The following is a 16387-nucleotide window of genomic DNA, read 5'->3' as shown; positions in this document are numbered from 1 at the left end:
ACAGGGATACGCTAAAATATGCTTCACAAAAGATTATGAATAGTCATTCATCAGTGACTTTATCTAATGATATTACTAGAAGTGAATTTTATTCACCCGCAAAATTGACCCAAAATCCAAATGTGAAAGTCTTAAAAACTATCATTTTCACGTGTCAGACAGTGTACGTATTTGTATATTACTGTTTGTCTGTCATCACACTAAACTTTTCTTAAATTGTTCTTAAGCAATGAGATATTCCTGGGTATCTCACTGATTAAGAACAATTTAAGACTTTAAATTTAATCTGTTATAAGAACAAACCTACCGCGCGTGACGTCAATCAAACATGCTTCATCCATTGTTATCTACCAATAAAACACAGTGACGTCAAGATGCTTTCAACAGATTCAACTTGGTTACTGTTTTTATAACATGTCATGTTTACATTGAACATGTTGTTCTAAATAGTGCTATCCTTATAAAATATCTAAGAAACAACATGAATAACAAGCTAGAACCTCCAGTTCCTGCGGTAATTGGACCAACTTGGTTAGTTATCCATGTGTAAAAGTACTTATTGCTAACCATGTTACAAACCAAGCTAACGTGCTACATCTTATGATCAAGGATCAGTGGTGCATACATAGTGTTCAGAAATGCACAAGTAATCATTTTCTTTATTATTCTAGATAGTATTACCAATTAATTCGTAGCCTACGTTTCAACAGCTTATCTACTGCCGTCTTCAAAAAAAAAGAATACAACCTTGTTCAAAATTTCCTGAACAGGGCGTATACGATCTGATATCTTTTATCTCCACTCTGAAGTTTCAAAACTTCATAGCATATTATAAAGTAATGAATATGTAATCAATTCATTACACTCTATCACATGAGTATTTTAAACAAATAAAATAGAACCTACCAAGAAAATTTATCCATCCCTATGTGCTCGTGGGTCGTATATAAATACACTTGTGGAAGCTGTAAAGCTACCTATATTGGTAAAACTACACGTCACCTACAAATATGAGCAACGAACCACGGGAACTTCAACTAAAAAGCCCTTTCAGCCGTGAGGGCGTTATAATGTGACGGTCAATCTCACTATTCGTTGGTAACAGAGTGGCCCAAGAGTTGGCGGTGGGCGGTGATGACTAGTTGTCTTACACTGCTAAATTAGGGACGGCTAGCGCAGATAGCCCTCGTGTAGCTTTGCGCGAAATTCAAAAACAAAACAAACAAATCAACTAGAAGCGGATATAAACTAACTAATCAACCTGACGCTTGTGTCCAATAACATAGTGAGAATAACGATCACTCTTGAAAACTTTAAAATTCTCGACTCTGGAACAACAGATTACGAAGTATTTGTTAAAGAAAGCCTTTTCATTTACACCCAACACTAAATAGTAACATCAACTTGTTCCTCTTGTCATTATCTAATTATTTCTTCATTCCAAATATTTTCCATTTTATCGTAATTTGAAAGATTCGGGTCATTAAACCTATATTTAAATATTTCTCTATACGTTTTCTTTTAAAAATACTATTAAATATACATGTCTGCCGAACATTTTATAACATATTTCATTATACTTTCACCGTTTAAATCTGTGTTCTTTCTTTGGTTATTTAAAAAATTGCTTAATAGCTAAAGTGTTTTTTTTTCTTCTTTGCAGTTAAGATATAGTAAACTTTTTGAAGTTTTAACGATGCAATTAGAAACAATATTGTGGTAATACCGAAAACATCCTTAATTACGAATGTTTTACTTCTAATACCTATTATGGAACAAACAAATGTTTTATTAACAATTCTACAGATAACACTTGCTGTAGTTTATACCATTTTAATGACATGAATCCCCTTTATCTAATAAACTCTCTTTAAACATATCTTGTATTAGACTTTGGATTAAAACCAAACCAAAAATGCATGCTCCCATAGCAATGAAGAATATAGCCCAGATTACTATTAGCTTGTTCTTCAACATGATAAGCTCGGGATCTTTCGTCAGAGTTAGATTTAAGAGGCAAGTTCCTAAGAAAAAAAAAAAGAAGTAATACAGTGTTTTAAACTCTTTTATATCTGGCGATGTTATAACAGAAATACAAATTAATTTGATATTAAATATACAGTAAAATAATTTATCATAATAATTTGGACAGGTTATATATGACAAATTCGTTTTTAAATTAAAATAAATTTTCGCATACTATACTCTAATGTGAAAACCTGAAAAAAAAAAAAACAGCAAAAAATTGTATTCGTAAGATTCTATCATAGAGAGAAAAATTACCAGGAAAAACGAAAATAAATACAGCTGCTAAACTTCCCAATACTCGAATTATTACTCCAATGTTAGGGATAAGGACAGCAAGGAGTAAAGATGAAGCGAACCAAAACAAAGCGATTGTTATTCTTCGGCATCGTTCATTTCTTTGTGCTTGCTCTTCCGATGAACCTCTTGCTTGGAGATATAAGTCATCAATAGCTGTTCTATAAAGCGTGTAGATCCACTGATTATTAAGGTACAAATCAACAAGTTATTCGCACATTTTAAATAATTCAATACAATTTTTTTAAAAATCACAATTGCATGAATGGAAATCTTTGTTGTTTATTTCTTATTTCATGCGACATGTCATACAGTTTAGAGAACAGATAACTTGAACGTTTCATTTTCTTTAAAGCAAATAATAAGTTAATACAATTTTCTATTGTTGACTTATCAATAAATTTAATATGTGACACAACTAATATTTCTAAAATTGTAAAAAAGTTGTATACATTTCAACCTAACATAATTGTTTTCAGATATAATATACTAAATGAATACTGCTAATTCACTGGAGTTAAAAATAAGTTCTTAACAATAAAGTACAGTTTATTTTATCAAAAAAACAACAACACATGTTTCGGGAGTGATAATTTTAAATCAATTTGTTTAAGTTATAAATATTACATATCCTACCTTCCACAAAATAATAAAATTGGGTACGTTGTGTAGGTTTTGATGGCAAAAGCTACAACGCCTATCAGAACAACGGGATCTTTAGCATCATACGACACCAAGATGTCACTAGCAACATAAGACCCAAATGTTAGATAACCGAAAGACGCTGCCACAGAATATGTGAATAAACACAAACCAATGGCCACCAGAACAGTTTTCAGGAAGGTGGTCACTCTTCGGTCAGCTAAGCATGAATAAACGGGGACACAGCTCACGTGACACTGGAAAAACGGGCATTCACAGCATTTTAACGTTTTGCTTAATGTAGAATTATAACTCAACATACAACATTATAATCAAATAATAATAAAACAATAACTCCTATCAGCTAGTTAATGTTACCCGTAACGAGGCATTAACATTCAAAATAAGTCAAGTACAATGCTATATTAAATGTGGTAGGTACATTATTACTTAGCCCACGATAATAAATTATATTTCAGATAAGATTATTCTTGGAGGTAAAACATTACAACAAAAAACAAACAGACCAATGATATTCAAAGCCCAACGTAAGCTCAACCACAACACAAATAATTTCTTCTTCGTTTGATTTTAATCCCAACTAGTTCGGCCGTTCAGATGATTTACGTTTAGCCAAGACTAAACGGTGAGCATGTCCGACGACGGGGATTCGAACCCGCAGATTGCAAGTTCAGCGCCATAACCACCAGTCCATGCTAGGCCTAATACAAGTGATTATGCTAGAGAGTTCATATGGCATCCTAGTTGAGTGACCCAGTCCCACGTGTTACTAGGGTGAGAAGTACTTGTGTGCTCTCTTGACTGACTTTTTATATTATAAGCTGAACACACTTCATATGCATAGAAATTTCAAGAATTATACATATTAATTAACTGCATGTCATAAGTGATATATAGTCTCAAACCTCGGATCCTTCAATCTACAGGTAAATATGCTAATCACTAAATCAAGCCATTCTTTTAAAATGTACGTACAAACTCATTTGGGCGTACAGATAATTTTTTTAAGTAAGAACAGTTAATAAAAGTTGTGAAAGCGAGAGAAAATCTGTCTCAGTTTAGACTTTAGATTACACTACAGATTCAGTCTACAGTTTGTGAAGCTGGCATATCTACGCTAGTATTATACGCTTAAAATAATAGTAGTTGCAGAGTTCATACAGGATATGGTAAATAAAATTCAATGACTCTTAATGATTTCTTCAAGGACCAAAATGTGGTCTTCAAGGACTTTACTTTTAATGAAATAAATTTTATTTCCACATACCAAAAGTATTATTCAATAGTTTTTAACTATTTTCTTTGATCCCTTTTCATTACGTTCTTAAGAAAGAATCAAAGGCCATTGAATGTTGTATTTTATTTTTAATTAAAATTTAAAACTTCAGACACATGGTGCACAGAATTTATCTTAAAAACAGTAAAGATGAGACATCTACTCAGACTGGCAATATAATTGTAGTGTTTGTAAGAGTATTTGTTTCTATTCAAAGATTGGACAGTTCAAAACGTTCCAACAAAAAATATTTGTCAATGACAGCAAAAAATAAAAAAAAAAGAAAACATCAACAAATTTTCTGAAACAGTTCAATTTTATTTTTTTCACATCTTACTAATTTCCTTTCGATTTCCTGAAACAGCTCTTTTGTTTTTGTATTTTGCTGATCACACATCTTCTAAATCAGCTTTATTTACTTTCACAGATTTTCTGAAACAATTCAATTTTAGTTTTTGTATGTTGTTCATCGGATATCTTAACTCACATTGCTCTTCTTTCAGAGATTTTCTAAAACAGTTAAATTTAAGGCTCTGAAGATTATTTTGCTTCTTCTGCAACTTTTTCTGTTTCCTCTTGTAGATGCTCATTGTCTTTCTCCAGCATTCTCTTCTTTTCATTCAGCTCCATGATTTCTTGTTCATGTGGTATTATTCTTCGCTTGTTTTTGCACTCTTGGTGGGTAACTAAGTATTGCTTGTATTTTCGCCTAGAATTTTTGCAATACAGAATCATGTTTTGGGTAATATGTATGTTTCTCCTATTCCTCCAACTTTTGTGACTGTATCCTGGATTGGGCCCCGAGAGATGTTAACCACAGCGGGATTTGAATTTACAGAAAAATAGCATTTAGATTTTGTTTACTATACTCGTATTCATCCTAAATTTTCGGTAGCAAAAGGTGACTTATTAGCCACTTTAACGTTCTTTAGGTATCCATACACCATGGGTCCTATACACATCATACCTCATTAAAACAGTAGTTTGACCTAAAATCCACTGTATTGGAAGTCTTTGTTTGTTTTTAAGAACACAGATACACAAAGGACTACGTGTGCTCTGCCCACCATGGGTATCCAAACCTGGTTTCTAGTGTTGTAAGTCCGCAGACACTGGAAAAAAAAAAACACACATGAAACTTTTTGCATTGTTCATTAGAGCTGTGTGTTTTGCAGATTCATGTTATTCTTGAGTGCAGACTCTCCCATATTCTCAGTGTCGAAGTCTTTCACATATATTTTGCAGTGTACATGGTTATTATTATTACGGTCTGGTAACAGCCAACCGGCATACCAATCCATCTCCTGCCATGCAAAATTGAATGTACACTTCTCTGGCATTTCCTTTTTACATAGATCTATTTCTTTCTCTTTTTTTAGGAAAAGCAAAAGTACGGGAAAACTTTAAAAGAAAGTGTCTTAGTCCTCTAACCAAGTTTGTGCAAAATTCAATAAACCTTTAGCCGTCTTTTATAGACATAATATCAGACTGATAATTTTTCTATTCAGCTATTTTCAGACCCGGAGCAGAAAATCCCTTCATAACCTGATATAACCTGTAAGTTATTTCATATTAATTTCTGATCAAAGCAAGTTCCCTACTAAGATTAGAACTAAACACACATATCTAGTAATGAGTATAGCTAATTAAATATAATGATCAAACTATATTACTTATAACATATTGTTTCATGATTGGGTAACCTCGCTGTTAGCGATGTTTTCGTCCGTAAACCCAATAGCATCTCACTAGGTTCGGTCAGCTCAAGGGGTTTAGGTTTTCCTAAATCCATATAATGAGGTAACAATTGACTGTCACAGTTATAAACCTTCACATACACATACATAATGATTAGCCACGTAACTGCGGGATACTGAAATAGCAAACCTAAAGGTCAGCATTCAAGATCACATGATAAGTCCGCAGTTGGTACTAATAACTTATTGATACTTGAGTTCTAGTAAAATGTTGGATTGAAGATGTTAATATCCTATTTGTTATTCTTTGCTGGATTTCCTGCCATTGTGTAGCGTTTTTAATTAAGATTAACATTGTATTAATGATTCTAAATAGGTTTTGTCAACTAAGCAACCCGCACGTAAAGGATGTAAAGTTTCGTGCATGTCTATGGTGCATGTGTAAGGGTAGGAAACTCTGTTTAAAAAATGAGAATCACTGGACTAGAGAATTGAAACCATGCACTGAAATGACGACTAATACAACTCCAGAAAATATAATAACTAATTTAAACCTGACATTTAGTCGTAGGTCTTTTTCAAGAGTTCACGGCGCCACAAGATATAAGTGCTGTCTGATGTTTGACTAAGAGTAATTTAAAAGAACACTGTAAATTGATAAATTGAATAATTATACTAAATTATTCAAGCTTACTTTTCTATTGCTTGTAATACCTTGGGCTAGTTTCCTCGTACAAGTAGCTTTAGTTTTTAAACTCCTGAAGCTTCCCTTTATTTTTGTTTTTAAGGGATGAACAAATAACTGTAGTGATGTAAAAACGTAGGAGTAAACTTACTTTAGAATTTACATTTCTGTATTTTTCCTCTATTCAATTGTTGTTAGTTGTTTGTTTTAGAACAAACCGACTTTGAGCTATCTGCTTTGTCCACCGCGGGAAATCGAGCCCAGGATTTTTGCTTTGTAAATTCATAAACTTTCTGCTGTCCCACTGGGTGACTCCCTCTTTTCATTGTTATTGTTCAGCGTTTGTATGCTTCATTAAACCCAGTTACTTCTTGAGTTTGCCAAGTGTTTTGCATTAGTAACAGCTGCGTATGGTAGCATGAAGCTCAATCAACAGGGTTCTACGAAAGCCCTCAGTTAGTGTGTTTATTTCACAGTTCGTGATGTGCACAACCCTTACTCTATAGGTCGCACTTTAGTGTGAAATCCTCCATAATGACACGGCATCTCTCTCATCATAAGCGTTCTCATAAGCTCTTGGCTAAACTCAGTTCTTTCTGCTGTTTCAGTGGAACTTTAGACAGAGTAGAAATAGTTTTAGAACTTTAACGGACTGCAACGATATTAACAGATACCTATACTACAGGTCCAACCACTCAAAATCTGTTAAATGTGTAATTATATGAAACATTTTGACAAAGCCAGAAAGATTTCTGATGAAAACCATGTTGAAAAAGAAAGTTTCCAAAGACAATGGATAACCATCAAATTATATATCTATTGCCGAGAAGAACAAGATTCCCAACTCTCACGACGAGACCAAGTATAACACAAATTGATCATTTCTTTACCCTAAATTCCCAAATTGAGCGAAAAAGTTTAAAATATTTACTGTAAAGCTAACGTTAAAGTTTTTTGTTTTTATTTCTAATAAGAAAATGTCTTCCAAACATCCTCACTACAGTGAAACAATCAACTAAGAAGTCTAAACAAAAAGAACCATCTATGAAATGTCATGTTCTTAAATGTTAGATGAACTAGCCAAACACATCCAGGAAATCGGCCAGGATATAAACCTGGATCAACATAGAATTTTAGACAAAGTTCACCACTGGAAGAAAGTAAAATTAAAGAAGCTATTTACATCAAACTACAATAAACTGAAATCAAGAGAGACAAGCGACGTGTAGAAAACAAACACTACAAGTAATATGATGACGTCATAGCCTTACTGAAAATACTCGTCAAGTATCTGCAAAGGATGAACGACGAACCTACAGTGACCTGAAGAAGGTCTCAGTATACAAGTCGGAACGTTGTACTCTTTCATTCAACAGGCAGTTACAGTCCAGTAAAATTCTCTTACCTACTCAGTTATTTCTTTCAAATCAACTTTATCTTTCTTTCAATAATGTGGAGTTTTATGCTTGCACTAACAGTGCAAGTGTAGGATACGTCGATTTAATTAATTTCTAGCTACTGACAAACGACTTTTCTGTCTAATGGGCGGCAACTATAAACTTGGGCCTGTGGGTCCCTTGAAACGCAGTAAAGTGTCAGGGGGCTGTATTAATTACACAATACTGTTAAGGTACTCAGTATTTATAGATTCATTGAGTAGCGGTCTCAATCTTGACGTGGAGTGTTCGGGGAGGAGGGTGGGGGGTATAGCTTACTTGACAGATTATATTCGATGGTATGTGTACCTATTGATGATTTAGTCAAAAATAAATATACTTATTTTGTTAACAATTTGCAATATTGTTTGCTGCCCCCAATGGCACAGCGGTATGTCTGCGGACTTATAACGCTAGAAGCCGGGTTTCGATACCCGTGGTGAGAAGAGCACAGATAGCCCTTGTGTAGCCTTGTGCATAACTAAAAAACAAGCAAACATCTTGATTGCTTGTCCGCCTTGGCTGACTGTTTTCACATCACAATATTTCTATCAGTGCTGACTTCTTTTCAATTAATTAACCAAACAGAACCGACTTTTCTTCTGTCGCTATCTAGAAATCTGGGCCTGGCATGACCAGGTGGTTAGGGTGCTCGACTCGCAATCTGAGGGTCGCGGGTTCGAATCCCCGTCCCACCAAATATGCTCGTTCTTTCAGCCGTGGAGGCGTTATAATATCACGGTCAATCCCACTATTCGTTGGTAAAAGAGTAGCACAAAACTTGGCGGTGAGTGGTGATGACTAGCTGCCTTCCTTCTAGTCTTTCACTGCTAAGTTAGGGACGGTTAACGCAGATAGTCCTCGTGTAGCTTTGCGCGAAATTCAAAGCAAACCAAACTAGAGATCTAGTCTGTTAAAAAGCTCATCATATTCAGGTTTTCTATCTAAATTTTAATCCCAAATTCGTGAACTGATCAACAGACATCATTAACTGCAGTAGACACTTTCCAAACACGAGAAAAACCATTATCAGATTTTAATTAACTCAGTTATTACTGCGGTACGTAGAAGATAGCTCACGTAACTCCTGCTGCTCTACATAACGGATTGTATTTGATTTTTTGTGCAAATGTAAGGCTTTATTTATACCTCAAGCCCTCTTCATACATATCAGGTTAGAAATGTTATTTCCATACATATGTATATTACAACAACAGATATTATAGATACAACCAAAACACATACAAGTTTCCACCTGTGGATACAAATAACAAGACTATTGAACTCTTCTACAGAAGATAAAAAACTGGAAGAGTTCAAAAATTGTAATGTTTTGTTGTTTGTATCCACAGATGGAAACTTGTATGTGTAATAGTTATATTTATATGTGTATAAAAGTAAAAACAAATCACTATTTCATTGGACGAAGAACACAATATTATCAAAGAGGAATTCTGCATTCGTGTGGAGTAAGTGATGTGAGATGATACGTAAACGTTCATAGAAACTTAAGAACACAGAGACCAACTACGAATAAAGTTGTGATATGCAACACTTATATCAAAATTATGGGGATTATGATTTTTAGATCCACACCCTAATATTGTTGTTTTGTAAAAGTATAATTGTTTTAACCTCCCAAACCATCCAAGAAGACACATTAAACTACAGCACTATTACTGTGATCGATATCACCCATGTCTCATAGCCAGATTTAAAACCCACCGTGATTTTTTTTTACTTTTATTATTATTTTTTCCACGATACATATAGTGTTTCTGAACACCCCCCGATTACTTTTGATCCTTGGTCAAAGTTGACATTTAAAGTTAATTTGGCCTGGGGTTAAAAGTTTTAAATCGAAATAACTGCCACGGTAAACTAAATTTTACGACTGGGTTACAGATCAGCAGAGCAACAACTCTTGCTCTGTCCTTTGTCCCCGTGTGACTAAAGCAGTAAACTTCAAAGCTTATAATGCTCAAAACTGGGGTCGACCCCAGGGTGAACAGCGCAGTTAGTCCAATGTGTGACTATGCGCTAAAATAAACAAACAAATTAACATCTTCTGTCCTTGTCTGTATATATATATATTATATATATATATAACACATGATATAATTAGAGAATAGCTACAGATGTTTAAAACTACCTCAACTGTTTACCAGCATATGTAGGAGCATATCCAATAAAAGATAGAGAGAAACTTAAGAATTGTCGCAAAATAAAAGCCCATTTTCAACTCGTTTTAACAGCTCAACGTAGCACTAACAGACGTTGTCTTCAAAACGCAGTGAAACACCAAAACTAAAACCTCGTGAGGAAATAGAAGTACATATTTCTGTGTGTATGTTCAGAACACACATCAAGCCTTATAACATGAATACTATACCATGTATTATAACAACTAATTGCATGTAAATCCATATATCCCGAGTCCTCACAATGCATTTTTTTTTTCACGTTTTCACTTTCTGTTATATTTTTATACTCTTGGTAAATAAAACTTAAATCATTAATAATTTTCTATAGCCTTCACCTGATAACCAAAACAAATGGTAGGAACGACAACAAAAACATCAGTCCAAATATCAGGTTTTCTTCGTATCGATCCAGGTTCGAACTTTCCTTCAAAGTACTTGTAGATGATTAGAAAGACAACGTATAAAACAGCAACTACTCCGAAGGTGCTGCCACAGAACAGTACATAAAAAAATAAATAAGTCTTAACTCTTAAGGTAATAGTTAAATAAGTATACAACTCAATACTTTAATATAAAACTGTGTAACTACATGCAGACAATGGGAAAGATGACATATAAAAAGAATTATGGAATTCTGAAGGTGCTACCAAAAATTAGTATATGACAGCTTAATTATAAAACTTAAAATATATAGATATCTTATCTATTAAAAACACAACAAACAAAACAGGTAAGACTTCGTTTTATTACGGTGTTACACTTGATTATAACTAATATTTGTAAGTTTCTATGTAAAGTAAAATTATACTATATATATATGTGATAGGATAAAATCATGAAATTTAAAAGAATTTTAAACAGGGATTCATCTTTAGGTGTTCTTAATAATCGCCAGTCCATTTCAATGACCGATCGCCAAAAATTAACTATAAATAGATAGAGATTAATACGTATTGAAAATGGTGTGTTTTATCAAGTTTCACTATTAAGCTTGCATAATAATTTTGTTAGTAATATAGTTGATTCAACTAATTGGGCAATGTATAGCTGCCAAAAATTATATTTTCTGACCTTGTTAACAGATTTACACCATCAACAATATTCGTATTAGAACGGAAGTTTTTCTTAATAAGTCTACACCTACCTAGCGTATTTGAGAAAATCAATCCTACGAGGAAAGCACAGAGGTAGAATAATAATGCAACAACTAACTATCATTGCAAATTCCCTTCTCATATACCAATAATGACAGTAACCAGCTCCATACAATGACTGGAACACTATGGGAAAAGTACGGAATATTAAATCCTGTATTTAAGAGAATTGTCTGTAGTTCGTGAACAAATGTGCATGGTGTCTTTATTAGAAACACAATCCATTACTCTCAAGAAGAATATCTAATGAGCGGAATGACTTGCAGGAACGATGAATGTGAAAAAAATATGCTGTTAGGTGTAGTATGTTAATTAAAACAATCAACAAGAAACAAAACAGATTGTATCAAATAGTTTATATTAAATTATCTCTTAGAATAATGCAGAATAAATCTAAGAAATGCAAATAAGCATGAAATGTCATAATATGTGTATAGTAACACCCCCACCCCCCACGCACTGTTCGGAACGATTCCTTTTTCAGTAACGCTCGACTCTCTGTTGGTAACGTCCTAATTGGCTCAGTAGTTTGTCTCTAGCAGACGACTTGTGTTTAAATCCCATTCGATTGGGGACTTTCTATAATTTTTTAATCTATTAACTCATCATGTTTAGAGAAATATATTACAATGTTAGGAAGGCTTTATCAACAAGAACATTTGAACATAATGTAAAAATATACATAAGTCTACATTATAATCAAGGACAACTTACAGGAGATGACCAAATATAAACACTAAAAGTGTTTGTTTTTTTCATAAAATACTAGAAAAGATACAGACACTCTTCATACATATATTGTTACTGCAAAAACATGTTCATAAAACATTTATTTAGATTTCATTTTCAGAAGAAAAATTAATGAGTGTTTACCGTCATATGGCAGACATCCAGCTAGTTTAATATAAAAACAAAACAGATACTTAATGAAAAGCTAAGTGTAAGTTTAATTATGAATTTCAAAAAGTCCCTGTTTATTTCTGTACAATGACAGGAAAGTATTTTTATTTGCGTGTTTTCTTGTTTCATATAACTCCATTAACAATGAGGAATAACCAGATTTTATACTGATTCTAGTATTCTTTTCGTAAGGTTCAAATGTTAAACAATTCTAAAACTCAGTGCAAATCCTGCAATGTGTTAAGCATATAGTCACCTGTATCAAATTGATCTCCAATGATAATAACAAACGTGATGCACGTCCCATAACAGTATAACGCGATTAGAGCGGCACAGATCCTTCGTGCCTTTTCACCACAGATTTGACGAACGACTTCTTGATACGTCGAACTAGTGTTAGCGTCTGAACAGTGAGCCAGTATTAACAAAGCTGCTATGATGAAAACAATCAAAACCTGAAAGGCAAATATTGTTATTTATTGTTGCTAGAGTTTTGAAAACAAAAATATTTTCGTAAGTGAAAATTAAAACAACATGTTTCAAACGTCACAATGTTTGGAAAGAAGTTTGTTTGGATATTTTCCGTTTGATGTCTACCAACAGTAATAAGCGTCAATGCGGAACTCATCGCCAAATGTTTGACAATTATCTTTGTGAATTTATATGGAGAAATATAAACAAAACTGAAGATTTATTTTAAATAATATTATTTAATATCGCAGGATTCGCTAAATAAATATCATATAATGTTTTATTATTAATTATTTTATTTCATTGCATTACTGATGTTATTTTTAAAATGATCTGTTGGTGGTCACCAAACGGAAAAGACCCGTTTGTTTTGAAAAAAGACCAACTTGTTACAGTTATATATTTTGTATCTGTCCTTTTGTAATACAATTTTTTTCAAGTTGTTTGGTTCATTTTATTGGCAAATGCGTATTCTGTAATTGGAAATATTTGTATAAGTTATAAGCATGTACCTGAAAAACGTTACATTTAGAAAGTTGTATAACAGAGTCACAATAAAAATTCCGAAACACTTTAGACAATAGGAGTTTAAACTGCATTAGGCTTACTTCACACTTGTTAATGGACTATTAATATTTTGTTGCATTAATTACAAAGTTATTTATGTTTCAAGTAGTACTTCGAGACGCCCCCAGTAGCACAGCGGTATGTCTGCGCTAGAAACCGGGTTTCGATACCCGTGCTGGGCAGAGCACAGATAGCCCATTGTGTAGTTTTGTGCTTAACTTCAAACAAACAGACGCAAGAGAAATGCGGTTCATTAACGTTTGCTCTCCAAAATGGGAAACAGAAACACAAAAAATGAAAGAATATTTTTAGCCGCGGCATAGTAGCTCCTATAATGTTTCTGGTTTTTTCGTTTTTTTTTCTAAGTACAGACTTTTAGCTCATAGCTTCGCCATCACTTGGACGATTTGAGATCTAATTACAGTTTTAGACTCAGGAGATCAAACCCTTTCGATTGATGTATTTGATCACGCCCAAAGTCTAATAAATTAATTTACAATAATCCTGCCTAAAATAATTTCAATTTCAAAGTAGGCTGGTAGAGATCCTGATGAGGTATACGCGCGTCTGAAGCTTGTTATTGCTGGCGCACAAAAATATAGATAATAAAAAGGAAATGAAAAAGGCCAAATAGATTAATTTACTCTAATCCTGCCTAAAAGTATTTCAAGTGCCGAGGCTATTGAGGATTCCCTCTTATTGGTTATCGAAATTTTCGTAACTGAACATGTAACAACTTATTTAAAAAAAAATTAGATTACATTTTACTCTCTCTCTCTCTCTCTTTCGCTCCCCAGTGGCACGGCGATATTTCTGTGGACTTACAACGCTGGAAACCGGCTTGCGATACCCGTGGTGGGCAGAGCACCAATAGCCCATTGTGTAGCTTTGTCCTTAAACTAAAAAACAAACAAACTCTTTCTGTTTTTTTATGGAAATTTGGAGCAATAGTAATGCTAAAAAAATACTTTGTCAGTAAACAACTTTTTGACAAGTATTGTTCCTGATCTGTCAATGGTAATCTCACTGACATAAAATGGTAAATTTCGGGGTTCGATTCCACACGGTGAACATAGCATAGATAGCCCATACTGTAGCTTTTCGCTAAACAAACAAACTGGCGAGTATTAAATTAGAAATGGAATTTTACCAAAACAAGCTTTCATCTTAATGTCCTTGCCCTAATAATTCGTTTGTCAAGTTTGAAGCATAGATTCATTTCTTAAAATTTCGTGTAACTCTTACCATGGTGGTCGCTTGGTGTTGCGATTGTAGTCGCTACTGGCTGCAAATTAGTATGCTCGTTCAGCACTTTTTTTTGCAGAGAGCTATCTCCAAACAGTTGTCCCTAATTTCAAACTAATAGACTAGAGAGAAGACTGCTATTAAATATCACCCACCGCCATCTCGTAGGCTATTTTTGCCTGACCAAATAGTAGGATTTGGTCTCTTTTACATCGCCCCCACGATCTCAAGATGTGGAACGCGTTTTTGCGGTAACAGGATGTAAATCATGAACTCTCGAATTCACAGTTCGCTAACCATTAGGTCATGCAAGGCCCTTGGCTGTAGTCACTTTGTTTGTTGTCAATAAACTCAAGTGCATTTCAGAATATGACGAAAAATATTTTTGTTTTGTTTGTTTTTTTTTACTTTCAGTTTGTTTGTAATTAAGCAGAAAGCTACCCAGTAGGCTATCTGGGCTATGCCCACCACGGGTATCGAAACCCGGTTTCTAGCGTTGTAAGTCCGCAGACATGCCGCTGTGCCAATGGGGGGCAATATAAAGGGAGTAAATCTTATTCTAAATTAACACAATATTCACTCGTAGGTGAGCTTGTAGTACTACGACCTACTAAACCTGTGGGTACAGTTTTAACACTCGGGGGGCTTTACTTTCAGCGTAAATCACAAATGCCATATAAAAAATATGCTGCAGATGCTTCATCGGAAAACAGATAATTCTATGATAATTGTCCATATATGAATATGGATCGCAGAATATGTTATCATTTTGATAATTATTATTATTACAATTTAAATACAAAGCAATCGAATGCTGTTGGTGTTCTGTTGATTAACTGTTTAAAGGCAACTAAAATGTGGAAAACAGAACAAAGTAAAAAAAACAAGTTTTGTCTTGATGAATTGCTGTGTTTTTACAGTTATAACTTATATTCACTATAGGCTCTTATGATTGAAACACTATAATATTTCGTGTATTGAACTATTATTAATGTAGTATATTTTTACTTAAATATAATTTGTTCTTACTAGCTGAACACACATGGCCACTAAGACTCCACCCGCCTGGTGGTAAGCTTGAGGAAAGTTGAGAAGGCCAGCTCCAAGGGCTGCGTTTACCACAACAAAAGTCGCCGTATACCAACTAGTTCCAGATATGTCTATAAACATAAATTTTTAATATATAAATTCTCACAGCACATTTGTCTCCGACATCTTTAAATGTAATATGGCGATCATTATAAATAATGAAACTTTGTAGAATGGACGGCAACTGCCTGTTGTAGAGACACAAGTGTAGAGGACGACGTTTCGAAAGCCGTCCATTCTACAAAGTTTTATCATGAATATTCTGCCTAAACAATCTATAAAAAAATTATAAATGATCATAAAAAATCTATAAAAAAAACATGTGTTAGTATGTTAGGTATCTATACTCAAAATCCTTACAGTTTTAGTGAATCTTTTTTCCAAATATTTTGAAGAACGTAAGTATAAGTACAACATACTAAATTAAATATTTATAAATATATACATAATTTCATGCAAATAAAACGTTTCTCAAGTGAAATCAAAATAATAATTCTCGTACTTATAAACTGACACTGTTTTTGCCTTTTGTAATTCCAATGGTCTGGCGTGAGCCTATAAACCACGGAGATGACTGCTATTTTTGCTCATGTAACGTGCAAGGCTACAACAGTCGGAATAAAAAGGAAATTTCTTATCCGAATTTTCAACTTGCTATAAGACCTGTTGCTCATGGAC

The 16387-nt window shown here is 33.7% G+C and overlaps 1 protein-coding gene across 1 annotated transcript in view; it reads right to left on the bottom strand.

Annotated features, from left to right (window-relative positions):
- Window positions 1–1768: 1768 nt before the first annotated feature.
- LOC106474494 (putative sodium-coupled neutral amino acid transporter 7) overlaps window positions 1769–16387 on the bottom strand; it is a 17980-nt gene continuing 3361 nt past the window's right edge. The window contains exons 2-8 of the mRNA XM_022379803.1: window positions 15650–15780; window positions 12594–12792; window positions 11428–11563; window positions 10619–10769; window positions 2959–3221; window positions 2284–2483; window positions 1769–2024 (exon numbers count right to left, since the gene is read on the bottom strand). Of these exons, the coding sequence (XP_022235511.1) occupies window positions 1834–2024; window positions 2284–2483; window positions 2959–3221; window positions 10619–10769; window positions 11428–11563; window positions 12594–12792; window positions 15650–15780 (1271 nt within the window). The 3' untranslated portion in view covers window positions 1769–1833. The remainder of the gene's footprint in view (window positions 2025–2283; window positions 2484–2958; window positions 3222–10618; window positions 10770–11427; window positions 11564–12593; window positions 12793–15649; window positions 15781–16387) is intronic.

The sequence above is a fragment of the Limulus polyphemus genome, unplaced genomic scaffold, assembly GCF_000517525.1.
Source record: "Limulus polyphemus unplaced genomic scaffold, Limulus_polyphemus-2.1.2 Scaffold139, whole genome shotgun sequence".
Classification (NCBI taxonomy): domain Eukaryota; kingdom Metazoa; phylum Arthropoda; class Merostomata; order Xiphosura; family Limulidae; genus Limulus; species Limulus polyphemus.
The sequence above is the reverse complement of the archived record's forward strand: the minus strand, read 5'-3'. Positions and strand labels throughout refer to the sequence as shown.